The 27,995-nt window shown below is 39.2% G+C and overlaps 1 protein-coding gene across 2 annotated transcripts; it reads left to right on the forward strand.

Moving 5' to 3' along the window:
- Nucleotides 1-13: 13 nt before the first annotated feature.
- LOC140188331 (amyloid-beta A4 precursor protein-binding family A member 1) lies at nucleotides 14-27,995 on the forward strand. Of its 2 annotated transcripts, XM_072244481.1 has the most exons (11): nucleotides 14-1,838; nucleotides 4,298-4,334; nucleotides 7,569-7,714; nucleotides 8,669-8,755; nucleotides 9,980-10,156; nucleotides 10,427-10,603; nucleotides 13,354-13,566; nucleotides 19,438-19,557; nucleotides 21,101-21,184; nucleotides 22,448-22,588; nucleotides 24,536-27,995. In XM_072244481.1, exons 1-11 carry the CDS (start codon nucleotides 642-644, stop codon nucleotides 24,605-24,607), a joined length of 2,451 nt encoding a protein of 816 aa, XP_072100582.1. In that variant the 5' UTR covers nucleotides 14-641; the 3' UTR covers nucleotides 24,608-27,995. The 2 variants fall into 2 exon arrangements, with proteins under 2 accessions (XP_072100582.1, XP_072100583.1); XM_072244482.1 differs by lacking the exon at nucleotides 21,101-21,184 and having other exon boundaries at nucleotides 15-1,838.

Below are 27,995 nucleotides of genomic sequence, written 5' to 3' on the forward strand. Positions count from 1 at the left end.
GTGCTGACGTGACGTTGAGCTCACTGTGCGTACGTGTGTGTGTGTCACGACGTTTGCGAAGTGGCCGGGAATTGGCCTGGTGACACGGGCTTCTCTGGATACCGCCAGTAGTGGCTGGCGGGATGTAGGAGTGTCCGGCGGTAGTCGGGGGAATCTGGATGTGGAAGTGGGAACGGCGGCTCCATCAAATTCGACTGCAGGCCTCGGACCCTGCAGCGGCTGCAGCCCGGGGATGTACTCCGGAAATGTGAGCTCGGGTTGCTCGGTCTGAGTCTCCAGCGCCCACCAGAGTAAAGGCGCTGGCTTCACTGCGACCCAGTCGTGCCCAAAGTTCACTGCAGGCGCTTTTAGGGGCCCTGCAGCTCCGGACAGTGGGGTTGAGATTCAGCATAGGCAGCTCCAAGGGCTCTGCATCTGAAGGTAGTGGTCGGCAGCCGGTCGGTTGGCATTAATCTTGGTGCCATATTAATGGAGACCAGAGAGTGGGTCTCACTATGAGTAGCATGTTTGAATCTGAATGCAGCTAAGCAGGGTTTCCATGTAGTCTTATTAGATCTCTCACCTCCCTCCCCCATGAGTTAAATGTTATTAGTCTTGTGTTTCATATTTTGCTCTATAAGTAATGGTCATGGGAGATTAATATGAACAGACAGGAAGACCCCGCTGAGCCTGACAGTGAGGCTGTCAGTTTAATCCAGTATGTCAGTGGGGTTGAGATGTACGAACAAGGATTGGAAAATGATCAAATAGGCGCAGAAGCTGTTTTGCCTGAAGTTGGTGATGGTGGTTCTTTAGAAAACCTTCTTGACAGTAGAGATGCATTTACAGGGCATTATGATCAAGATTTTTATGATGAAGGGACTGGTGAAGTTATAGTGAGTAAAGATGTTAATGGTGAACAGAAAAGGGTGGATAATGTGGAATTAAATAATGCAATAACTAAAGAAGTCAAGGATTTGGTTAGTGCTGTGCACTTGTCAGATTTAAATGCAGATCCTGAAAGCAATTTGATTGAATTTGGTGTGAAAAACATCAGTTTTGGAACTGACACAATGGATCAGACTTCAGACCTTGAAGGTGATGATGAAGAAGATGATGATCATTGCCAGATTAAACTGCTTTCTGCTCAATTGCGCCAACATGAGCAGGCTGCAGTGATTTTGGAGAACGAAAGAAAACTGACTTTCAGATCACCAGTAGATGGAAGGACTGATTTATCAATTAGAGAAAGTGACAGACAACAGTTTGGTATGATTAACCATCAAGATATTTTGACTGATGTGAGCTGTGAACATTCAATCTTACCTAATGAAAAACTTAAAAGTTTAAATGGGGAAAAAACAGAAGATCTGGTTCAAAATTGCAACAAGCAGACCCAAGATAGCTGTCTAGGAAGAATCTCTGGTTTTAATGACCATGCGACGTCTAATATACAGGGTGATCTCACACCAGCAAAAACTGAAAGCAAAGAAACACAGTCCCAAGAAATTTGTGAAAGGTCAGAAGAGTCATCTGGAAGTGACTTCGACCGAACTAAGGATATCATGGGAGGTTTGCACCTTGATCAGCAAACTCCCGATTTCTTGGAAAGCGATGATTTGGAAATTGAAGATTTTTCAAGTCCTTCTTTAGTAGGCCGTCTTTTACTTAGACAAATGATGCTGAAGGAAGACTGGAAGAAAGAAGGAGAAGCATTGTCTTTAGCTGTTAAAGAACTGAAAGAAGAGGTTGAGTGTATTAGCAAATCCTTTTTGCCTGAGGATGATCCTGAGCACGTTGATCCATTAAGTCAAGGGGCTTGTCATATAAAAACCAATGTCCATGAACGAACACGAGAGGTAAGAAAGTAATTGAACAGAATATTTCTTAGTTAAATATTTGTACTGAGAACGATATACGGTAAATCTATTACAAGAGTTTCAGTGCACAATGCAAGCTTTCCATTCTTGAGGTTCATTATGTGCTTGGGGATGTGGATTTGGCACTGGTAAGGTATAAGGATTTTCCCACATTTGGAATTAAATTGTATCTTGAGGGCAGCATAAAAGAGCCTTTTTACAAGGATTTTAGTAATGGTATACCTCTGCTGCAAACAGCTAATTAGTGTAACTGGACTCTGCTGTCTCGTGAGACGATACAAGTTTATGGTCCTAGACATAAATTGCATCAGGACTGATCATTTAACTTTGTGGCCAGCAGCCCTTTGCCTCTGAAAATAGCGCATATGTCTTGCAAAAACAAAGTATTGCAAATGCAGAAAATCCGAAATGAAATAATGCTGAAAATAATTCAGCTGCTCAAACATCATCTGTGAAGTAGGAAACATTTTATGCTTCAAGTCAACAATCTTTATGAAAGATCCTTGATCTAAAAGATTGACTGTATCTTTCCCTCTCTACAAATACTATCAGATCTATTTTGAGGGCATTATGTTTATGTAGCTGAGTGTAATTAAATTGCTTTATACATTTATCTGAAATCCAGTAGTGTTTATGATGATTTGTGAGTGTTTTTTTAACTTGGGCTAACTAAGCCTTCTTAGCTGAGTTACAGGTCAGACAGATGGTTCCTATTAAAGAACAGTCTTTCCATGGAAACAATTATCAAGTCATAAATAACTAAAGACTTCACGGTAATATAGTCACTCAAATATTTCTATCCTGTTATTTTTGTTGTGCTTTATGGGTGAAGTCCAAATTGATTGACCACCAGCTCAAGTGTATCAGATGCACAATCAAGGAGCATTACCATTGATATCGAAGAGAGATTAGAAGTGAGTTGCATTTCTAAATTAATATAAAATCATCCATCTATAATGTTTAGCATCACTTGTACATGTACAAAAAAGTCTTGGGGTGCAAAAGTTGCAGAAAGTTGTGCTAATGTTCAGATACAAAAATGTTCGGTTTGAATGAAATACAGAAGTGGTTTTTGCAGTGCAGAATTGAGCCATTTAGACCAGAAAGTCTTTGTTTTTTATGCAAGGCTGCTGCCACCTCTACTACCATATTTTGTTATTGCTCATGAATAGAGGCTCCCTGATTTAAGGACCTTATAGGAATCCAACATTATGCAAATTCTCCCATGCATTTTTTCAAACTAGTAATAAAATTCTTAAGTTCTGTTATGTCTGGGTAAGATATATATTCCATTAGTTTAATTATGAGTAGTGTTGGAGTGATTATTCAATGAATTGTAGGAAATAGCTGTAGTAAGGGTATGTTTGGTAATGCGTACTGTCTTACTCCAGAAACTGGGCATTTCTGACTTGAGAAATCGGCTTACAGGCATTTATTAGGAATGGAAACATTACATAACCCATAGACTTACTGAACTTATTACATGAAGAACAGGTGTTAATCACTTCCATCATTGGATATATTTAAGACGGAGGTTGATAGGTTCTTAATTTGTAAGGGCATCAAAGGGTACAGGGAGGAGGCAGGGGAATGGGACTGAGAGGGATAATAAGTCATTCGTTGTGATGGAATGAATGGTGGAGCAGACTCGGTGAGCTGAATGGACTAATTCTCCTATATCTTATGGCCTAATGGTCTTGTGGTCTTATTATTCGATACATAGTCATAGTCATACTTTATTGATCCCGGGGAAAATTGGTTTTTGTTACAGTTGGACCATAAATAATAAATAGTAATATTACTATTAGTAAATAGTAATAGAAATAATAAATAGTAATAAAATAGTAATAAATAGTTAAATAGTAATACGTAAATTATGAAATAAGTCCAGGACCAGCCTATCAGCTCAGGGTACAAGGTTCAGGTCAACCATCTACAGAAATTTCGAGACTTGCTGGTGCATCAGACAGACCTTATATCTGTAGGTTGAAGCTGGCTTTGATTTTTTTTCCACAAAATGAATTCGTATTTAAATTGTTATGAAGTTGCGTACTTTTTAGAGTGGTGGAGAAATATTGTTGATTTTTACATATATGGAATGATCTGGATGGCAAACAAAGGATTTTTGCTATCTCTGTACATGAGACAATAATAAATTAATTACCAATTCATGTTTAAAAAAAAAAGGGAAGGAATGAAATAGTGACTGTAAGCCCAGAGCACAATGTTAAATTTATATTCTTGATTCGATGCCCTGATTGAGATCAGCTAATTCACCTTGGAAGAAACTGTACAGCCAGGTAATGCACAAGGTTGATGAACTTTCTTGAAGTTACCCAACAGACTTGACATTTTTAATGAACTTAAGCCAAAAGCCACTTTGAGTACATGGACAAGCGACCTTCGGTACTAAAAGTTATTACTTAATTTAATTTCAGACAAAGAAGAAAATTTCCTTTCCTGCATTTAAGGAAGGTAAGTTGATCCTAGTTGGATATTGACAAGTATATGCCTAATATTACTGCAAGTCAGACATTAAACAGAAAGATTACGTTTTGTACAGCATCTTTCATAATTTCAGGTCTTGGCAAATGAGTATTTTGTTTTAGAAGTGTTGTCACCTTAATGAAGTTGGTAATACAACAGCTAGATTGCAGACAGTAAGGTTCAACAAATGAGCAGGCCCTGTACACATCTCACCTAATGTTAATACTGTTACTTAAATACAAAAGCTAACTTGCAAGTTTAGAGCAACTCATATAAAAGTTGCTGGTGAACGCAACAGCCAGGCAGCATCTTTATGAAGAGGTACAGTTGATGTTTCGGGCCGAGTCGTGACGAATTAACTTTGTGAACCTACGTTGCACTCCCTCAATAGCAAGAATGTCCTTCCTCAAATTTGGAGACCAAAACTGCACACAGTACTCCAGGTGTGGTCTCATCAGGGCCCTGTACAGCTGCAGAAGGACCTCTTTGCTCTTATACTCAATTCCCCTTGTTATGAAGGCCAGCATGCCATTAGCTTTTTTCACTGCCTGCTGTACTTGCATACTTGCTTTCAGTGACTGATGTACAAGAATACCTAGATCTCATTGTGCTTCCCCTTTTCCTAACTTGACTCCATTTAGATAATAATCTGCCTTCCCGTTCTTTCCACCAAAGTGGATAACCTCACACTTATCCACATTAAACTGCATCTGCTCACTCACCCAGCCTGTCCAAGTCACCCTGCATTCTCATAACATCCTCCTCACATTTCACACTGCCTCCCAGCTTTGTGTCATCAGCAAATTTGCTAATGTTACTTTTAATTCCCTCACCTAAATCATTAATATATATTGTAAACAGCTGCGGTCCCAGCACTGAACCTTGCGGTACCCCACTGGTCACTGCCTCCCATTCCGAAAGGGACCCATTAATCGCTACTCTTTGTTTTCTGTCAGCCAGCCAATTTTCAATCCATGTCAGTACTCTGCCCCCAATACCATGTGCCCTAATTTTGCCCACTAATCTCCTATGTGGGACTTTATCAAAGGCTTTCTGGAAGTCCAGTACACTACATCCACTGGCTCTTCCTTGTCCATTTTCATGGTTACATCCTCAAAAAATTCCAGAAGATTAGTCAGGCACGATTTCCCCTTCGTAAATCCATGCTGACTCGGACCAATCCTGTTACTACTATCCAGGTGTGTCGAAATTTCATCTTTTATAATTGACTCCAGCATCTTTCCCACTACCAACGTCAGGCTAACCGGTCTATAATTTCCTGTTTTCTCTCTTCCTCCCTTCTTGAAGAGAGGGACAACATTAGCCACCCTGCAATCCACAGGAACTGATCCTGAATCTATAGAACATTGGAAAATGATTACCAATGCGTCCACGATTTCTAAAGCCAGCTCCTTAAGTACCCTGGGATGCAGACCATCAGGTCCCGGGGACTTACCAGTCTTCAGACCCAACAGCCTATCCAACACCATTTCCTGCCTAATATAAATTTCCTTCAATTCATCTATTACCCTAGGTTTTTTGGCCACTATTACATCTGGGAGATTGTTTGTGTCTTCCCTAGTGAAGACAGATCCAAAGTACCTGTTCAACTCATCTGCCATTTCCTTGTTCCCCATAATAAATTCACCCGCTTCTGTCTTCAAGGGCTCAATTTTGGTCTTAACTATTTTTTTTTCCTTTTCTCATACCTATAGAAGCTTTTACTATCCTCCTTTATATTCTTGGCTAGTTTACCTTCGTACCTCATTTTTTTCTCGGCGTATTGCCCTTTTAGTTACCTTCTGTTGCTGTTTAAAAGATTCCCAATCCTCCAGCTTCCCACTTGTCTTTGCTATGTTATACTTCTTCTCTTTTATTTTTATGCTGTCCATTACTTCCCTTGGCAGCCACGGCCTCCCCTTACTCCCCTTAGGATCTTTCTTCCTCTTTGGAATGAACTGATCCTGCACCTTCCGCATTATTCCCAGAAACACTTGCCGTTGCTGTTCCACTGTCATCCCTGCTAGGGTATTGTTCCATTGAACTTTGGCCAGCTCCTCCCTCATAGTACCGTAGTTCCCTTTGTTCAACTGTAATACTGTTGTGTTACAGTTACACAACTTACACATGGAATTGATGTGTAATTCCATGTGTAAGTTGCCATCTCTTGCCAATGACAAATTGGGTGGTGACAAAGGTAGTAAATAAATTTAATTTTCTTTGGATTTGAAAAGCTGGGAATTATCGTGTTTGAGGTGGAATGGGAATGAAGGTGCTCCGTGCTTGTGTTGGGCAAATGTGATGTCAGGCTTTTTGTTCCTGGTCATTATCTGTAGAGACAGAGTAGGGCAGTTCACTGGGATTGTGCAGGAAGAATATCTGCTAAGTAGGACTTACAAGGGTACTACAAAGATCACAGGGCCTGAGTTATAGGTAGACTGGAGCTCGACTCTTGGAGCATAGGAGGCAGGAAGGATGCCTTTATAGAGAACAAGTTCACCTCCTATTTCCAGGATAGGGAAGATTCAAACTAGAGACTGTAAATTTAAAGTGAGATGGAGAAGATTTAAAAGGGATCTGAGGAGCATCCTTTTTACTCAGACGGGGGTGTGTATATAGAATGAGCTGTCAAAGGAGGTGGTAGATATGGGCTCAATGTAAATTTATTATCAAAGTATGTATATACAGTATTACCATTTAGTATCTTGAGATTTATATTCCTGCAGGTATTTACAGTTAACAACACTGACAAAAAAACCTATGTGCACAACGAAACAAAATGTGCAAATATAAAATAATACTGAAAACATGAGCTGTAAAGAGTCCTTGAAAGTTGGTCTGTAGGTGTTTGGATCACTTTTAGAGTAGTGGTGATTAAAGTTATCCACACCAGTTCAGGAGCCCAAGGTAATTGTTCCTGAACCTGGTAGTGTGGGACCTAGGGCTTCTGCACCTCTAGTCCAGTGGATAAAAAATATTTAAGCAGGGGAATCGATAAGATGGGTGTAGAGGGATGTGAGCCAAGTTGCAGCAAATGGGACTGCCTCAAGTCGCCGTACTGTAGACAATTTGGGGTTGAAGAGACTGTTTTGATGCTAGACAATTTCAATTCTTCCCATCAGATCGATGTTCAGTATCTTCATAATACTTGGTGGTGGAATGAAAATCGATTTTTACACCTGGTTTCAGTAACAGCGCTTTTGTTTCCTTTGCTGCTTGTAGTACAGGGACCCTGTGAGTCAGAGGATCTCCTCGATGGAATCATATTTGCAGCAAGTTACCTTGGATCAACCCAGTTATTCTCTGAGAAAAATCCATCGACCAATGTCCGAATGTCTCAAGCACAGGAGGCAGTGGGGAGAGTAAAGGTGTGAAGTGTCTAAATTAATGCACAGTATTCTTTCAATTGGAATATTTTCAAAACCTAGCCCTTTGCTTTTGACATTGTTAGACCTGAATGTGCTACAGACAGATGGGCTGGGGAGGAGGAGTCATCTCCAGTTTGATACCCGGGGATTTTTGAAGTGATGGATTTGTGTCTTGAGCCAGTTGTGTCCTGCTAGGTAATAACACGTGAAATAAAAGCGGGAGTGAGCCAGATGGCTCCATGACCATCTTCTTGTTCAGTGAAGTTGCAACTGTTTATGTACTTTGTTCAGTTTCCAGCCCAACCCAATAATTCTTGACACTTACTGTCCAAAAATATTAATTTAAGGCTTGCATTTATTCTAAACATCCACAATCTCTTGAGTTAGAGAATTTTAAAAGTTTGAAGAAATTTTCATTACAATCTTAAATTACTGACTTATCCTGTTATTACCCATATTTCTATGCTTCTCAGTTCAAGCAAGCAACATCTTGGCATTTCCTTTCGTAGGGTCATCACTGCTTCCAGGGTAAATATGTCAGCCATTTGGTATGAAAGTCAAAGCTGCACGTAATACTCGAAAAGAAGTCTCGCCAAACCCAGAATAGTCTTAACAGCGTTTCCTCATATTTCTAAGCTCCTGTGTGAATGTTGGGTGAAGTTGCAGTTGGGTTTGCAGGTAATCTCCATCATTTTTTTTGATGGAGGTGGTGGGGTGACAAAAGGTGGGGGAAGGATTGACTTGAAGATGACTGTCAGGATTTTTGCTTGAAGGGCTATAAGGATGAGATATTGGAGATCTTCTGACACTTGTGGCACCTTATGTAGGTAATCAGCTTCTTCTAGAAGAAAAGAGAAAATCATGTGTGTATTCGGGGGGGGAGCAAGGTAGAAGGGAGTATGGGGGGAGTTGATGGAAATATAGGTAGTGTAACTAATTTATGATTATTTATAGGCGCCCGAAGGAGAGTCTCAACCAATGACTGCAGTAGATTTGTTTATATCAACACAGCGAATTAAAGTATTGAATGCAGAAACACAGGTAATGGAATATCTAAATGTCAAGAAATGTACCTAAATTCTCCTGCACAGTGTATACTTTTAACTCCCCACCCCTCCTCTGGTGTCTTAGTATTAAAATGCTACAGACAAAAATCTTAAAACATTTTAAAGTTATCTAATATTCTTCATTAATTATCTAGAAATATTCATTATCACTGTCACCAACTTAATTTTAAAGTTTGCAAATAAATTTGCTTATAGCAAAGCTCTACAAAATGCAAAGATACTGACTACTTAATCTGTCTTCACATATAAGAAATGTCCAGGACGTTGACTACTAGTCTTCTAAATAGTGGCATTGAGAAGGCTTGTGTAACCTCAGTTTACTACCTCAACCAAAAGACTTCATCTCCAAATGAATTACAGTCCTTCAAAACTGTAGTGAAGTGTAAGCCTTGGCTGTGCATTTCAATCTTTGATGAGAAGTAAAGCCACGTTTCATCTATTCTCTGTGGAAAGTGCAACCAAAAACAAGACTTGTGCCACATTGCATAGCAATGGCAGTCGCTAATTATTTTGTTTTCCAAATTGCCTGTATTACTTGGCCAATGTGAGTCAGCATGGTAGTGTAGCAGTTAGCATAACGCTCTACAGTGCTAGCAATCAGAAGTTCGGGGTTCAGATCCCATTGCTGTCTGTAAGGGGATTGTATGTACTCGCTACAATAGTGTGGGTTTCTTCCTTGCGTTCCCGTTTCCTCCCACATTCCAAAAAGATGTTAGGGTTAGCAAGTTGTGGGCAGGCTACGTTGGTGCTGGAAGCATGGTGACACGTGCGGGCTTCCCCCAACACATCATAAACACTGACACAAATGACATATTTCATTATGTTTTGATATGTACATGTGACAAATAATGCTAATCTTGTAAATTTTATTCAAAATCCAACAGCAGGCTGAACTGCTGTGGTATTGTGATCCCAAGAGTATGTTGGTACTTGCAGGTGGTTAATGATACAAAAATATCAGATGAATCTATGGTTGTGAAGTGCTCAACCAAACAATTCGGTTTGAGATCCATGCTTCATCTGTACTTCATGGCTCACAGAGCATGTCACTGTCTTCCTTGCGCATTTGCTTAGTTTCTTGTCGTCACCTATCTCAGAAACAGTGGGTCTAAGTTTTACCAGAAGCTCAATTTTTCAAACTTGACATTTGTAATAATGTGAGTTAGGTTTATCATAACCCAGTTCTTTCCTTCTGCAGGAAGCCTTGATGGATCATCCTCTGCAGACCATTTCGTACATCGCAGATATTGGAACTACAATAGTTTTCATGGCTCGGCGACGACTACCACGTAAACCTCCAGATCAAGAAAATAGGAACTCTATGGCAGGGAAACGAGAATACAAGATGATATGTCACGTCTTCGAGTCAGAAGATGTGAGTATCATTATATTATAGCCTAAGTCATCCAACGATAACTTCTAGACTTTTGGGATCTCAGCTGTGATGTTTTCTGCAGTTGTGGCATGATTTTACTTTCGTCATTTTTTAATTAAAATCAGTACTTGTAGGATGTTGTGAAGTGGTTTTCACTCCTCCACTGTGCCCTGTGGATGTGTAAAGAATGGTGTGATTCAGTGGGATATATAATTCTAACAAAGCAATCCAATGTTTTTTTTCGTCTTTCAACACTGTCCCGACTTGTAGGCATCGCTTATTGCACAGGCTATAGGCCAAGCTTTTACTGTGGCGTACCAGCAGTTCCTGAATGCCAATGGTATTAATCCTGCAGATCTGAGTCCTAATGAGTACAATGATTTACTCGATACAGAGTTCTACAACGGTGACCTTGTACACTTTTCCAAATCAGAGAATTCCAAAGAGGTCAGTGTCTGTTTTGATGACTTGTAGCATGGTTTACTAGTTTCAATGTTGAGAGCGTGTTTGAGAATAATAAATGGTAACTTTGCAAAGGAGGCAGGAATGTGCAGCATTGCAAGATTTAATACCGCAGAATAACCTCAATGTATTTAGTTTCAAATGCTTTCTTACCAAACCCTTTCTTGGAACTGATATGTTTCAATAAGTTGACTTTTCTTTTCTAAACTGATGAGAAAAGACTAACTTTATTTACCCTTTCCTCATAAAATAGTCTCTTCATCTCAGAAATCAGTCTAGTGAATATACAAACCCCATTTCCAGAAAAGTTGGGATATTTTCCAAAATGCAATAAAAACAAAAATCTGTGATATGTTAATTCACGTGAACTTTTATTTAACTGACAAAAGTACAAAGAAAGATTTTCAATAGTTTTACTGACCAACTTAATTGTATTTTGTAAACATACATAAATTTAGAATTTGATGGCTGCAACACACTCAACAAAAGTTGGGAGAGAGGCATGTTTACCGTTGTGTTACATCACTTTTTCTTTAATAACACTTTTTAATTGTTTTGAAACTGAAGATACTAATTGTAGTAGGTTTGCAATTGGAAATTTTGTCCATTCTTGCTTGATATAAGACTTTAGCTGCTCAACAGTCCGTGGTCTCCGTTGTCTAATTCTCCTCTTCATGATGCACCATACATTTTCAATAGGAGATAGATTTGGACTGGCAGCAGGCCAGTCAAGCACACGCACTCTGTGTCTACAAAGCCACGCTGTTGTAGCCCGTGCAGAATGTGGTCTGGCATTGTCCTGCTGAAATAAGCATGGATGTCCTGGGAAGAGACGTCACCTTGATAGCAACATATGTCTCTCTAAAATCCTAATATATGCCTCAGAGTCAATGGTACCTTCACACATATGCAACTCACCCATGCCATGGGCACTGATGCTCCCCCATACCATCACAGATGCTGGCTTTTGCACCTTTCACTGATAACAATCTGGATGGTCGTTTTCATCTTTGGCACTGAGAACTCGGTGCCCGCTTTTTCCGAAAACTAGCTGAAATGTGGACTCATCTGACTACAGCACACGGTTCCACAGTCTTTCAGTCCATCTGAGATGAGCTCGGGCCCAGAGAACTCGCTGGCATTTCTGCATAGAGTTGATGTATGGCTTCCTCCTTGCGTAATACAGTGTCAAGTTGCATTTCTGGATGCAGCGATGGGCTGTGTTGAGTAGTGACAATGGTTTTCTGAAGTACTCCCGAGCCCAGGTGGCTATAATTGTCACAGTAGCATGACGGTTTCTTAGGCAGTGCCGCCTGAGGGCTCGAAGATCACGCACATTCAACAGTGGTTTCCGACCTTGCCCTTTACACACTGAGATGTCTCTGAATTCTCTGAAATCTTTTCTCAATATTATGTACTGTAGATGTTGAAAGACCTAAATTTTCTGCAATCTTGCGTTGAGAAATGTTCCTTTTGAACTGACTAACAATTCTCTCACGAATTTTGGCACAAAGGGGTGAGCCACGACTCATCCTTGCTTGCAAAGACTGAGCCTTTGATGGGTGATACTTTTATACCCAGTCATGATACCTCACCTGCTACCAATTAGCCTGCTTCATGTGGAGTCTTCCAAACCGGTGTTACTTGAATATTCTGTGCACTTTTCAATCTTATTTTAACTCGGTCCCAACTTTTGTTGAGTGTGTTGCAGCCATCAAATTCTAAATTTGTGTATATTTACAAAATACAATTAAATTGGTCAGTAAAGCTATTGAAAATCTTTTCTTTGTACTTTTGTCAGTTAAATAAAGGTTCACGTGAATTAACATATCACAGATTTTTGTTTTTATTGCATTTTGGAAAATATCCCAACCTTTCTGGAAATGGGGTTTGTATGTCGGTACTGCATCTAGTTGGTACTTTTGGTCTCTATGAACTTTAGCAGGAAGCATTGCTGCCCTATCACATCTCCTCTGTTTCTTGTACTTCTGCTCTTACCCTGCTTTTCTTTAGACAGAACAGTGATAGAGTTCCTCTTGTCCTTACCTTTCATCCTATGGGCCTTGGCATCCAGCATTACATCCTTCATCACATCTGCCAGCTGCAATGAGATCCTTTTAACTAGCCACATATTTTCCCTATCCCTTTCTGCTTTCTCATGGACCACTCTTCTCATGATACCCTGGTCCACTTATTGCTCGTCTTCTTAACCCTTGCCCTTATGGTAGGTGTTACATTACTTATCCTTGCACCTGATCCAGGAGCCTGACTAGTTCTTCCAGGTGAGGAAAAGGTTTACGTGCATCTCCTCCAACCTTGGCTACTGCATTGTGCTCCTGATGTGACTCCCTCCACATTGGTTAGACCAAGGGCAGGTTGGTTCACTGTTTCGCAATGGCCATCCTGAATGCTCAGTTGTATGCAATTTTAATTCTCCATCCCATTCCCACACTGACCTGTACTTGGCCTTCTCTACCACCAAGATGCAGCCCAACACAAACTGGAGGAGCAACACCTTGTCTATCCCCTTAGTCATCTACAACCCAATTACATGAGCATTGAGTATTCCAATTATGAAAGAACAGACAGGGTAGAGAAATTGGTAGAAATTATTGTGATCAACTGCTATTTCTTTTACCTTTGTCCAGTTTTACTTTGTTATAATCCATGATGTTGCGTATTTTCCTACAGTTTCAATGAATGTAATAATAGATACAGTTCTGTTCTTTGCACAGGTGCATATTGAAAAAGCGAAAGGTGAGATCCTTGGCCTAGTGATAGTGGAGTCAGGCTGGGGCTCGATCCTCCCTACTGTGGTGATAGCCAATCTCATGCATGGTGGGCCGGCTGAGCGGTCAGGAGAGTTGAACATTGGCGATCAGATCATATCTGTGAATGGTACCAGCTTAGTTGGCCTGCCTCTTGCTACTTGCCAGAGCATAATCAAGGTACTGAATCTGGAGTTCATATGCATTGCTTTAGTTTGTTTTAACATATTTCTCCTTTTAGTTTCATGCACTGTGAGATATTCGTACTTTTGGTTCCTTATATGTAACATGGAAGTCCTTAGGTATGTTAGTTTGTAGATCTTTTATTTGTTTTGATGAGTCACACAAAGTAGGAAGTTCTCAGTGTTCTACTTATGTTCCGTATTTAACTTTGGGTAGGTTTCATGTTCCGTGCACAGATGCATCACAGCTTGTAACTTTAGTTGTTAGATGAAGAAAAAGGTGCCTCACATCTCCAGGGACCCCGATTTAATCTTGGCTATGTATTCTCCTTGTCTGGAGTTTGCTTGTTCTCCCCATCACTCTAGCTTCTGCCATGTATTTTATTTTTTTCTCACCCACCGAGTATATGGTGGTAGGTAGATTAGCTACTGATAATTATCCCATAGTGTAGATAAGAATTAGAAGGAAAGTGAATAGCTATAAGAGAGGAACAGTTACAGGATTATAGAAAAAATAAGTGGGAAATTATTAAGATGAGATTTATCCCATGCAAGCAGGCATGCTCCAATGGGACACATATCCTCCATTGCAATAGATAAGTACTGTCTAGAATGATACCAGATGAAGAAGTACATCTCTTGACAAGTTATGCACATTGAATCAAAATTCCTGCTGTAATCTGCATTCAATGGCCAATGCTGCAGTTTCTTTATATACAGAGATTAGGTAACAAGATGAGCATTCTAATTTGCTCTCAGGTGAAGTAAGGCTAGTCTTGAGTGTGCATTAGAACTCTAGTGATAATAATACCCTTAGTAGGAGGAAAGCGTTACCACACTATATGTGTCGCAACAACTATTTGGCACACCAAGCAGGATAGACGAAGGAGAATCAGTTGATGTTGAGTTCTTGGATTTTCAGAAGGCCTTTGACAAGGTACCACACACGAGGCTGCTTAACAAGCTGCAAGCCTGTGGTATTGCAGTAAAGATTCTAGCATGGGTAAAGCAGTGGCTGATTGGCAGGAGTGGGAATAAAGGGAGCCTTTTCTGATTGGCTGCTGGTGGCTAGTGCTTTAGCACAGGGGTCTTTGTTGGGACCGATTCTTTTTATGTTACATGTCAGTGATTTGGATGAGAGAGTTGATGGCTTTGTTGCAAAGTTTGCAGTTGAAACAAAGATAGGTGGAGGGGCAGGTAGTTTTGAGGAAGTAGAGAGGCTACAGAAGGACTTAGACAGATTAGGCGAATGGGCAAAGAAGTGGCAGATGTCGGGAAGTGTATGGTCATGCACTTGGGTGGAAGAAATGAAAGAGTTGACTATTTTCTAGATGCAGAGAAATTACAAAAGTCTCAGGTGCAAGAGGATTTGGGAGTCTTTGTGTAGGATTCCGTAAAGGCTAATTTGAAGGTTGAGTCTGTGTTGAGGATGTTAGCGTTCATTTCAAGAGGACTATAATATAAAAGCAAGGATATAATGTTGAGACTTCATAAAGCACTGGTGAGGCCTCACTTGGAATAGAGTAGATTTGAGCCCCTTGTCTTAGAACGGATGTGCTGGAACTGGAGAAGTTTCAAAGGAAGTTCATGAAAATGATTCCAGGATTGAATGGCTTGTCATATGAAGAGCATTTGATGGCTTTGGGCCTGTGTTCATTGGAATTCAGAAGAATGAGGGGTGACCTATTTGAAACCTATCAAATGGTGAAAGGCCTTGATAGAGTGGATGTGGAGAGGATGTTTCCTATGGTGCGAGAGTCTAAGACCAGAAGACACAGCTTCAGAATAGAGAGGCATCCTTTTAGAACGGAGATGAAGAAGAATTTCTTTAGCCATAAATTGGTGATTCTTTGGAATTTGTTGCCACGGGCAGCTGTGGAGGCCAAGTCTTTATGTATATGTATAAATATTCTACTTTAATATATATTTAAAGCAGAGCTTGATAGATTCTTGATTGGTCAGGGCATGAGGAGATAAGGGGAGGGAGGAAGAGGCAGGAGGTTAGGGATGAGAGGAAAAAAACAGATCAGCCATGATGAAATGGCAGAGCAGACTTGATTGGCCAAATAGAACCATAGAACACAGCACAGAAAACAGGCCATTCAGCCCTCCTAGTCTGTGCCAAAACTTTGTTCCACTAGTCCCATTGACCTGCACCCAGTCCATAACCCTCTAGACCTCTCCCATCCATGTATCTATCTCATTTATTCTTAAAACTTAAGAGTGAGCCCGTATTTACCACATCAGATGGCAGCTCTTTCCACAATCTCACCACTCCCTGAGTGAAGATGTTCCCCCTAAACCTTTCCCCTTTCACCCGAAAGCCATGTCCTCTCCTATTTATCTCTCCTAATCTAAGTGGAAAGAGCCTAATTCTGCTCCTATATCTTATGGTATAAAGGATAGACTAGGACAGTAAGTAGGATTTTTTTCAATCAATGTTTTTTGCATGAAATGATAGTTTGTCTTTGTCTTTGATAGCTGTTATTTGTCAGAATAAGTGTATTTATAAGGCATTGAGTCATTTCTCAAATCACAACATCCACTCATGGTTTGCTTGGCCCTTTGTATGCCAGCGAAATTGAAAAAAATGACGAATAAATATAGTTAGGTGTTACTGCATGTGCAGGATCATTACCATGGTGAATCTTTTTCCACAAATTAAGTTGAAGCAGTCAGGTTATCTATGCTAGTAATGTGCATTTGTGTTTCCTAGGCTAAATAGATTGATTAGACAACAGGTAGTGGCTGGAACAGGAGTGATACTAGTAGCAAAATAATTTATTAAAGCAAGAATTGAGCTGTGGTGAGAAATTGAGGCAATCAGTTTATTCCCACAGCAATGAGACAGTGGATTGCTTAGGAAGGCTGTGTGAAATTAGTGCATCTGTACACCAGCATAATAGCATGGTAATTTTATTTCTTGGAAGAATGAAAAGAGCTGAAATAATCATCCAGAGATATGAATATCAGCTCCCATCATGAGCAGTTGGGAAATTTAATAGTATCATAAATGGTGAAGTTGTAATTATCAGATTGTTGTTTAGAACTGAATTGTTTTGCAAACAATTTTTTAAAAATCCAAGTATCTCTATAAACTTGCAATGGCATTTCTAACCCCCCCACCACCCCCACCTATAACCTCAGAGCTGTATTTGTTTAGTTTTAGATACCTGATTATCTGTGAATTTTCTGGAAGCTGTGTCTTCATCTACTAAATCCTAAATTTAGGAACTCTCTCTAACGACCTTTCCATCATTAAGAGCAAGCTTAACATCAACTTATGTCAACAAGCTTTTGATTAATTTCCCTTGTATATTTTTGCATCAATTTTGTGTTTTACCTTCCTGTGAAGCAGCTTGAGATAAAACAGAACATTCTGGAAGAAGAAGCAGGTCTGGAAAGCTTATGGTGACCGGAATGATGATTAAGCTTGATGCCTTTCAACAGAACCGTGAAAGATGAAAGGGTACAATCTGTTTTAAGATGGAAAGAAACCAGGGTGTAGAGAACAAGTGGCAATAGGGTAGAGCACAGGAGAGTTTAATTAACAAAAATGGAATCTGGTAGGACTGAACAAACGACCTGACATCAACCAAGGCATTATATTCGCAAAATGCAATGTGGCACCTAGACTGGCAGAGCCTTCCTTATTAATGTGGGATGTGCCAATATTTTGTCTACAGTTGGTGATTTAAGCACATCTAACATCATATGGAGTTACAGTTTCATCTTCTAATTGCTGCTTTCCTCCCCAGATGAGCACAGTGGTACATTTTTAGGACAGTGTATCAATGGCCCCTTGCTGGAACTCTAACCATTTTTCATTGGGAAGGAGAATAGTGGTTCAGTTATTGAACTAGTTATCAGCAACAGCAGAATTGTGTTCCATTGCAGTGTTTTATTTTCTGCTGTGGCCTGGCTGTTACTCTTTCATTACCATCCAATGAGGGGATTAGCAGTGGTTCAGTGGGGAATGTAGAAAGACATACTAGAAACATTAACTTGTAGAAGTGAAGTCCCTACATAGTGGAACTGTCAAACAAAATAACCTCTTGTTGAACAGCAGAAATGGCAAGCAGCCCAGGTAGTATTGACATTGGTTTTATGGTAGGCAAGTGCTAAACTCCAATAAGGAGCTAATGATTTTTTATTGGCAAGGTGATTTGTGGTTTAATGACTGAACTAGTATTGGAGTCATGGGGTACTGAAACAGGCCTTTTGGCCCAAATCATCTGTGCCACCAAGATGTCCATGTAAGCTAGTTCCATTTGCCAATGTTTGACCCATTTCCCTCTAAACCTTTCCTATTTATGCAGTTGTCCAAATGTCTTTTGAATATTGCTGTTATACCTATCTCAACCACTTCATCTTGCAGCTTGTTCCTTTTATATACCACCCTCTGTGTGGAGAAAGTTGTGTTGTTCTGATTAAATTTTACCTCTTTCACCTTAAACCATGCCCTCTGGTTCTTGATTGCCCAGTCCTGGGAAAAATTCGGTGCTTTTATCCTATCCATAGTTCTGGACTGTTGATGTGGAGACATGAATTGAAATCCCATTCCAAAATGGGAAATATAAATTCAAGTAGTTAAATATTGGCACATAAATTGGAAGCAATAATAGACTACAGGAGTCTATTTGTTTCAAAAATTAATGAGATCTTGGCTAATCTGTTTGAAATTTGGATATTTTTAAAGAAATGCTAGTCTCAGTAACAAAAGGGACTATTAAATTATTAGATTGCTGTAATCTGCTCCACTAATATCTTTAGGGAAGGAAATTAGCAATTTCTTAACTTTTCTGGCCTTTTTCTAATTTCAAACCATTAATTTGGCAGGCTCTGTCTCCTCATTTCAGGCTTTTTGTCCATGTCCATATCTGATGATTGGCTAACTTAAAGAAAAACACTAATTATCTCTATCCTTGATCAGATTCAGCCAACATGCCCATACTATTTATGAATATTCCATGATAAATGAGTTTTGACCCCTTTATCAGTGTAGTATAATATTCACAACGGGTGAGAGTAACTCCAATGATAGTCAGTTTGCCGCCATCTAGGGTAAAGCAGCCCAATGGATTGGTGCCATGTCCATCGCAGTTAGACACTTAACCATAAATATTTAAAGGCGCACTGCAGGATATTGTCCAATGTTTCTTTAACTGTAGCTCCCAAACTAACAATTGCCAAGATGCACGGACAATATCACCAAATGTTTCTTAAAGTTAAATGTCAGCCTTCCCTTAATCATGACTTAGTCAAAATCCAAGAGCTTGCTATTCGAAAGAGTGTTATGCCTCAACAATTTAAATAAAGATCTACCACATGGTTTCCATGAGGACTTGCTTTTGGAAAAGACTACCGAATGAGAAACTGCACAGTAGCATAGTAGTTAGCACATTGTTTTACAGCAGTGATCACTGATTGAGGTACAATTCCAGCCTCAGACTGTAAGGAGTTTGACATTCTCCCCGTGACTGTGTAAGTTTTCTCTAGTGCTCTGGTTTCCTCCCACATTCCAAAGACATACAGATTAGAGTTAGTAAGTTGTGGGCATGCTGTTTAGGCACGGGAAGCATTGCAATTCTAGCGGGCTGTCCAGCGCAATCCTTGCTGATTTGATTTGACGAAAATGAAATATTTCACTGTGCATTTGATGTACATATGATAAGTAAACCTAACTTTTATCTTGCAAGTAACTGCTATGCTTAGTTGACTTGTGAGCCTTGATCCATGGTGATGTGTTAATGATTCACTTCGATTCCTACTAAGTTGAAAAATAGTTTTTGTGGAGACCTTTCTGCCAATTGTGAGCATTTTCATGGAAAATCAGTCCATCTGACATTTTAATGTATTGGTTTTGAAGGACTTGAAATATCAATTTGAAGTAAAGCTCAATATTGTTCGCTGTCCTCCAGTCACCACTGCAATCATCAAACGACCAGATCTGAAGCATCAGCTGGGATTTAGTGTTCAGGATGGGATTGTAAGTATGAGGATGACATTGATATCTTTAAGTTACCAGAAGTAATTTTAACTCTTATTCCTGAAAGAATTTCTAATCATCTAGTACCTGCCTGACTTCTATTTAAAACAGGGTTTTCATTTCATACAGGAAAAATAAGTAGTAATTTCTCAGCTAATGTCAGGAATCCCCATGCTAAGTCCATATCAGAATAATGTAAATTCTGCTTTTTAAAAAGTCTTTCCAGTGACAGGTTTCTTTATTTTTATCATAATTTTGAAATGGTAACTTTTATCAAAATTCAAGATTGAGAATGTTTGTTTATTTTGGCTGTTGAATGAGCAGCATCAATGAAGTAGATAAAAATTGCCACCAAGCAAAATCCAATAATTTAATTCTATTTATATAATAGATTAGAGACAGAAGTCTGCAGTGCAGAAGGCCATTCATCCCATTATGTCTATGCCAATCAAAGAGACCTCAACCTAATATTTTGTTCTGTGATGCAGAGTGCATTTTATTAATCTATTCTAATTTATCTACCTGCTGTATAATGTTAATTAATCTAAATTCCCAAAGTGAATTTTGAGGGTAAGATATGGGATTTCAGTTAATTAGGCCTGATAAGCCTCTGGAATAATTGTTAAACTTGCAATATTAAACAGACTGTTCAGTAATTATCCAATTTCTGTTAATGTGAGCTAGATTTGCATAGGTGATTTTTGTGTTTCTTGTATCATTAGTAACTAGATTTGAAAAGTGCATAATTGACTGAAAAGTTTTGGGATGTGATTGCGATATGTGTTGTATAAATCAAATGTAAACCCCTATGTAAATATCTGCTGTGGGATGCAAAGGTTATCCCTTGACAGAAAAATCTTTCAATGTACAGGCAGTAATTTTTCCTTCTGAAAACTTATACTAAGTTGCTTTGAAATGTCAAATGGAAAAAATATTCAATAAAATTAACTACTCCAAGGCCTTGTTAACTGCCATGAGATGAATGGCAATTCATTTGTTTCAGTGAGTTGAATGTTGGCCAAGACAGGAGAGTTCAGTTAGTGTTAATGATGTGTATATAGAAGGCCTGGCAATCTCTTTATCATCTTGTGAGAAGATTGGAACCACTGTCAGAATAGCACTAAATATTTCAACTACTCACTTCACATTTTTATTTTTATTACATTCTTTTCAGGGTTTGGCATTATTAGCAGGACCAAACTTTTTAAATTTCCCTTTCCTAAATGTCCTTGAGCAAGTGGAAGTCGTCAGTTTTCCTGAACTGCTACAGTGCCTTTGGTAAAGAGTGGAGTAGGGAGTTCCACAGTTTTATCCAGTGACAATGAAGGAATAGTGTGACATTTCCAACTCATGGTGATGCATGGGTTGGAAGGGGCCTGCAGGTGCTTGTGGTCCATTTCACCTGCTACTGTTGTCCTTGCTGATAGTGGTAAAGAGATTGGAGTCTTTCATTCCTTATGCCTTATAAATTTAGTTTTACTAGAGTTTCTTGATATCACCATTGATCAAATGTTGCCTTGATGTAATTACTCTTTATTTTTAGAATTCTGCTCTTTATTCAAAGTTTGGACCAGGATTTTGGTCAGGTTTGACGCAGCATGGTCCTAATGAACTCCAGCTACAATTGGTGAGCAGGTTATTGACAGATGAGTGTTCTTGGTAGCTCAGTCAATAATACAGCCAATCACTTTGCTGATTGAGAATTGACTGGACAATAATTAACTGGATTTGATTTTTTGTCTTTTTTATGGATAAGATGTACTTAAGCAACTTTACACATTGTTTAATTGATGTGATTGCCAGAGTTTTAAGTATATTGGGACAGCTTGCCCAGAAAGCACACAGCTTCAGTAAAATAGCCAGGATATAATGCAAGTGAAGTATGTGAAGGTGAAGTTAGTCGAATGTGAGATCCAAAGGAGGACTGCCTCTGTGGTGTTCATTATATCAGTTTTTTTTCTCTTTCAGGCAATGGTTATCTGACAGAAGGCTAATGACAGGGCTTCTTTTAATTTTTTTTTTGGAGTATAAACAGTCCTAGAGCTGCCCAAACTTAAAACAGGCCAACATTTTGCCCTTTGTTGCTGAGTCCTACTGCAGAATTGATGGGTGTGCGTTACTAATAGAAGTGCAACCTAATGCTGGAAACATCTGAGTTTATATAATTCAGTCTTGAACGTACTCTCAAGTGATTTGTTTTATAGTCTACTGAAAATCAAAAACTTGCAGATACTGTATGTGTAAAATAGAAATATAATATCTTTTTGACCGGAAGTTAAAATGTGTCTCTTTCTGAAAAGGCTGCCTGACCTGCTGAATATTTCCAACCTTGTTTCATAAGCTAGTTTTTCTTTATATCCAGAATTTGTCATAAGCTTGTTAGCTACTTCTGTGCACTGAGAGCAAACCATGTAACGGTAGATGTTGCCCTTTGATTAAACTGTGTATGCAGTGGACTAGTATGTGCGGCCAAAATTGCTGTCCCCTTCCTTGCTGTTGTCTGTTAGCACATTTTGTGTAGTGATTGTTAATGGTCAGTGAATGGTGACATGACAATGTCATTAATAATTCCTGTGGGTTTTGATTCACCAGTCAACTCTTCACAAAAACTTGACTCACTTTCAAAGGTGTCCTATGGAAGAAACAACTATTCAAAAAACAAAAAAATTGACCTTTGGGGAAATAAACTTGTTAAATAAGTAAAACAACCATTAAAATCTCAATGGACTTTAAAAATGAGGAAGAAAATGTGGAAGGGTCAAAAAAATGAATGGAAATTATGTCTACAATTGTTTCATTGCCCCACTAGAACTGTGCTGATACCAAATCAGTAACCATTCGACGTCTTGTAGGTCCAAAGAGTTAATGTTAAAAATGTTATCTTGACCAGATCTACAGCCTCATGAGAGGTGGAATTGCGGAACGAGGTGGAATTCGAGTTGGACACAGAATCATTGAAATAAATGGACAAAGTGTTGTGGCAATCCCACATAACAAGATTGTACAAAGATTGTCAAATGCCACTGGTGAAGTAAGTGCAAAATAAACAGTTTGTTTATTTTAAAAGTTATAATCTCTGTTGAAGCTTAACCTCTACTTCTTGATGTTTCCAGTTCACTGATAGTTGACTAATAGACAGAGGCAAATAGATGGTTGATGCTGTGGTTTGTAATGCCTCTGCTTTTTAGTCCGGATTAAATTAAGTTGGGTTAAATATAGTGGGGCAGTTGGCCTTTGTTGCATGTCAGCAGCTTCAGGAATGGCAGAGACCTAAAGAGAACTGAAATATCGCAGCATAGTCATGGTTGATATTGCATGAACAGTGATGCTAGGCTTAAAAACATATCACTTCTATCATGATTATTTTTGGTTTTTTGCCTAGCATATTTCTTCTCCAAGCTTATACTATTCATTGTTTTACAACTTTTAATTATTAACCATTTTCTAATTCAAGTGAGGCCCCCTGTGTGCTGGATAGTGGTACTGAAATAATCATTACAACAATCCTTCCATATGTTTTTCTTCAGTTTAGCACATTTCATTTTTAATTAATTTTGGCCTCATTTGCAGATTTCCCAAAGTAAATTATGTTAGAACGTATAGTTACTTATTAGGGTACTTTGGGGTTATTTATTTATACTGGAAGAAGTTAGCTGCCAATTGCATTTAATTTTACTACAGTGACACTTCTCATTTTTGAACTTAGCAGAAAATTTTTTGGTGGTTTCTTCAATTTCAAGCTGGTATTGCAGCCCAGCCCATAACTCATCGGTTGCCAGTGTGTTTGCATTTTCCAAAAAGGGTGTGTGATAGCAACATGTAGCACTAACCAGCCTCCTACTTACTAGCCATCCATCCAGAGGTATGGGTATTGAGAAAGCCTTGCTTTTTATGTGGGATGTTGTAGTGCTCTACAGTCAATTTGGAAGGTTGAATTTGAAGGCAGAATACAGGGTTAATGACAGGATTCTTAACAGTGTGGAAGAACAGGGGGCTGTTGGGATCCATGTCCATAGGTCCCTCAAAGTTCGCATGCGGATTGATAGGGTGGTTAAGAAGCCATATGGTGTGTTGGCCTTCATTAGTCATGGGGTTGACTTCAGGAGCCGTGAGGTAACGTTGCAACTCTATTATACCCTGGTTAGGCCACACTTGGAATATTGTGCTCAGTTCTAGTTACCTTGTTATAGAAAAGATGTGGAAGCTTGACAGAGGGTGCAGAGAGGTTTATCAGTAAGCTGCCTGCTTTCGAGGGCATGTCTTATGAGGAGAGGTTGAGTGAGCTAGAGTTTTTCTCTTTGGAGTGAAGAAGAATGAGGGATGACCTGATAGGGTTGTATAAGATGATAAGAGGCAGAGTACATGGCTAGTGCTTTTCTCCCAGGACAAAAATGGCTAATATGAGAGGGCATAATTTTAACTTGATTGGAGGAAATTACAGCTGGCATGTCAGAGGCAGGTTTTTTTTTAAGAATGGTCAGTGTGTGGAAAAAGCTGCCAGGGGTGGTGGTAGAGGCAGATACATTAGGGATATTTAAGAGACCCTTGGATAAGCACATGGATGAAAGAAAAATGGAGGGCTGTGTGGGAGGGAAGGGCGGAATGATGTTGGACTGGGTTACGGGGTCGGCATAATAGTACAGGCTGATGAAACTAGTGTTCTGTATTCTATGAACTACTGTACATGCAAATAATTTAGATGACATGGCATTCAATTTGCAAGAGGTAAACTCCCACAAATAACAGTGCAATATTGACATGGATTGAGAGATTAGTATTGAATAGATCAATGAGGGAGAATAGTTTAACATCAGGTTTAGGCCTCTTTGCATTTGCAACCACTGCCCCGATGAGCATTAGTGTGGATGTGATCAAACTTGGAGGCCCCTGTGTCTCATGATTATTTATTCAAGCTGAGCAATTATGTTTGTGAAGGTGGGAGATATAAAAATGTTTGAATTTTACTGTTTCTTTCCAGATTCACATAAAGACAATGCCAGCTGCAACTTACCGATTACTAACTGGACAAGAGCAACCAATATACATATAAAGAAAGAATTATCATCATTAGCCAGCTGAAACACTTGTGGTATCCATGGATTCCACGTGACACTGCCTGCTTTGTTGTGCCTCAATAATATTGACACACAATTCTTAATTGGTCTATTGAAGACGACTTAACACAACCATTCCACTCTGCACTAAATTGGCTGTGGCAAGGAGCCAGGAGCCGCAGCATCACATGAGGCCAGTGTGTAAGGGAAAATAAATTAACCTTTGATGCAGGCTTGGCGGCATGCCATGCATCAGACTTAGCACTGAGTACAAGGTGGCACTGTTTTTCACCAAGAAGATTTTGCACATTGCTTCCTACATATCACCAGCTTAAACTAGATATTTCATGACATCTGCAAGTGGCTTTCCTGTTTTATTTGAATGGGAAGCTGCTGGATTTATTTTACTGGCAAGGGCATAAACTTAATATTTTAATTATTTAAAAGAATATCACCAAGGTATTAAGCAGACCAGTGTGCCATATGGATAATTTTTCTGAGGGGTTAGGGAGGGGAGGGAAGAAGCTATGGGCAATGGTTTTGGAGATGAAGTAGTTGTTGACCTGAGCCTTGGTCTGGAATCTACTCTGCATTGTTTGTGAAAGGTGCCATTCCATCCTGTGACTGCCTGGCACAGGGATATGAGGTTCAGCTGCTGTTTTACTCTATGTATACCAAATGCAATTTACTATTTTCTGTACAGATCTAGCTTTTAAAAAGTCAGAAATCATGCTAAATCATGCCTCTGCATAAGGAGATGAAAAATCAGCCTGAGGATATTGCTTCTGTTTGCCATTTACTGATTCTTGCAGAGAAGTGCATGTGTAATTAATCAGGAGGAAGAGATTGTGCTTATTTGAATTACCTGCTGACCATGTGCATTGTAGAGACTCTGACAATACCTCACTTAGAAATTCATGCCTTTGGTGCCTTGTAAACTACCATTATGCTAGCCATAATTGCCATGCTTGGAGTGTTTATCAGGGAATATAACGGAATAAAATGCATTAATAATTGTATTGTGTTTTGTATAGCCATAAGGGTTAGCTGAGAGGTTGCTGATCTTTTACAGGCTACAGGGTCATCAGTTGACTAATGCTAAATTGCATATTCTTGGCTCAATTGAGCAATAGGGGTGGAGAACTGATGGGTTATATGAGATAATGACTAGTTTAGGAGGGGATTAATCAGCCCAGGGCTTTTGCACTTGTTTATTATCACATAGCATTCTGGAAAATGCATGTGGCCAAAGATATCTCCCATTCGCACTCACTATACAAGGTTCTTGCATCTATGGAAATAAACTCCAGCGAGACTCGCCATCTTCATACAAGGAAGAGAAGAGGTTGAGGGCAGGATGGTTCTGCAGCCCTCTGCACCTAGAAATTTTCTCTATAGCTGTAATTTGTCTCTTCTATTATTGTAAGCTGCAATGATTAGTATTTGAGCCATGTAGTATGTAATCATGCAAGTTGCCTTTTCTGTATGGGTCTGCTCTGAATTCTTCCAATTGAATGTGCTATTACCATTTGACATTTAGTTAATGGAATTGAGAGGACCTGAGGCTCTGACACATCAAGCATTTGTCTAATGCAGTGCTACCTTTGGCTGGTTCTTGTTAACATCTTTCATTGCAATAAAGTTATTGTGGCATATATGCATTAACTTAGTAAAATGATGGATGGATTGTGTTTCCATATTGTCAATGAAAATAATATACTCAACATGCTGGAAATCAGAAATAAAAACAAATTTGTAAAACTACCTAGAGAGTTAGGTAACTTCTACAGACAGAGGGACAATTGGCACTTCAGGACAATCTTCTATCACTTTTATTTCTGTTTAGCTGGAACCCTTTTACAACATTGCCTGTCTGTAACTCTGCTTTTTAGATGTACCTTCAGATCTACTGCATTTACCTAGCTTTTGAACCATTTCTCCAATACTAATGGAGGTTAGTGCATTAACAGTGCTTTTCTAAATAGTCTACATAAGAGATAGAATTCCAGAGAGAGGAAAGTTAAACTGAATAATGGGGACTACTGGAAACTGCTTTTAAAATCATAATCGCATCAGAATTGAGCCATATTATAAAATTGAGACATTTTCTCTAAAAAGGATAATTCATTTTATTGTAGGGGGGGGTGTGGCCTTATTTTTGATTGTTTTATTGGTTGGAAGCAATTTAGCATATCAGCAACAACCACATGAGCACTGTTAACTTGCCTCGTAGCTTCCTCCATTTTAATTCCTAGAAGAAAAGGCTCAGAAGGTGCTGATTTCAGAGGGGCTTGTGTTGAATTTAGTGGCTGACAGATTGGCAGGTGCATTGATCAATCCTCAGTTAATTTATTACAAAGCAGTTTATCAGTGAAGTTGATGCCAATAGCAAAGCTCTCAATTTGGAAGATAATGGCATACACGAATAACAGTGTGAGCTGCAAGGTTCCTCTGGAGTTAATTAATAATAAATGACAGATATTAGGTTGCTGCAAGTCGCTGTCATTTTGGAAGAGAATATCTCATTGCTGTAGTCTGCGTTCTGATGGAAAACATGCACATGAAAGGATGGGATAACATTGATGCTCTTTCATTTGTGTAGTTCATGTGACTTCATAAAACACTCTAAGGAAATTCACAGGAGAATCATTAAACTGACTTAGAACTAAGTGGGATGTATGGTAGGTGTACAAAGAAAGACGAGAATAGTATTCTGAAATTTTTGATCCAGGAAGCTCATGGCATCTGGAAAGGATGGAAAGTTAAAATTGCAACCACAGATTCAAACAGATCTAGTTGATTATTAATGTTAGAGATCTTCAGAAGGGATTTATTATTATGGCATTTTTTTTAAAATGGCAGCAATTCAAAAGTATTTCATTGGTAAATGTGCTGAGATTGGGAAATATGTATAATCACATTATTTCCTGGTAGCATTTCAGTCAGTCAACACTTTACAGAGCTAATTGTATGATTGTGGTTCAATTCCCTCTGCTGTCTGCATTCTCCCTGCGACTGCGTGGGTTTTCTCTGGCTCCTCTAGTTCCCTCTCACATCCCAAAAAATAGGTGTGCAGTTAGGATTAGTGAGTGAGGACATGTTATGTTGGTGCCGGAAGCATAGTGACACTTGCTGATTGGATTTGACTCAAACAGCACATTTCACCGTGTTTCAATGTACATGCAACAAATAAAGCTAATCTTTATTTTTTTTCTTTCTTTCAAATAGTGTACTAATTACTGTTGCACAGCAAAAGCTATCTGGGGAAGATCATGATGGCTGCTGGCCATATCCACGCAAAGCCAGCAAGTTGAGAGGAAAGGGAAAAACTGAGATAGATACTTAGTTTTATTAAACTTCATTAAAAAAATGGATACTGTAGAA

This window comes from Mobula birostris, chromosome 26 (genome assembly GCF_030028105.1).
Source record: "Mobula birostris isolate sMobBir1 chromosome 26, sMobBir1.hap1, whole genome shotgun sequence".
Lineage (NCBI taxonomy): Eukaryota > Metazoa > Chordata > Chondrichthyes > Myliobatiformes > Myliobatidae > Mobula > Mobula birostris.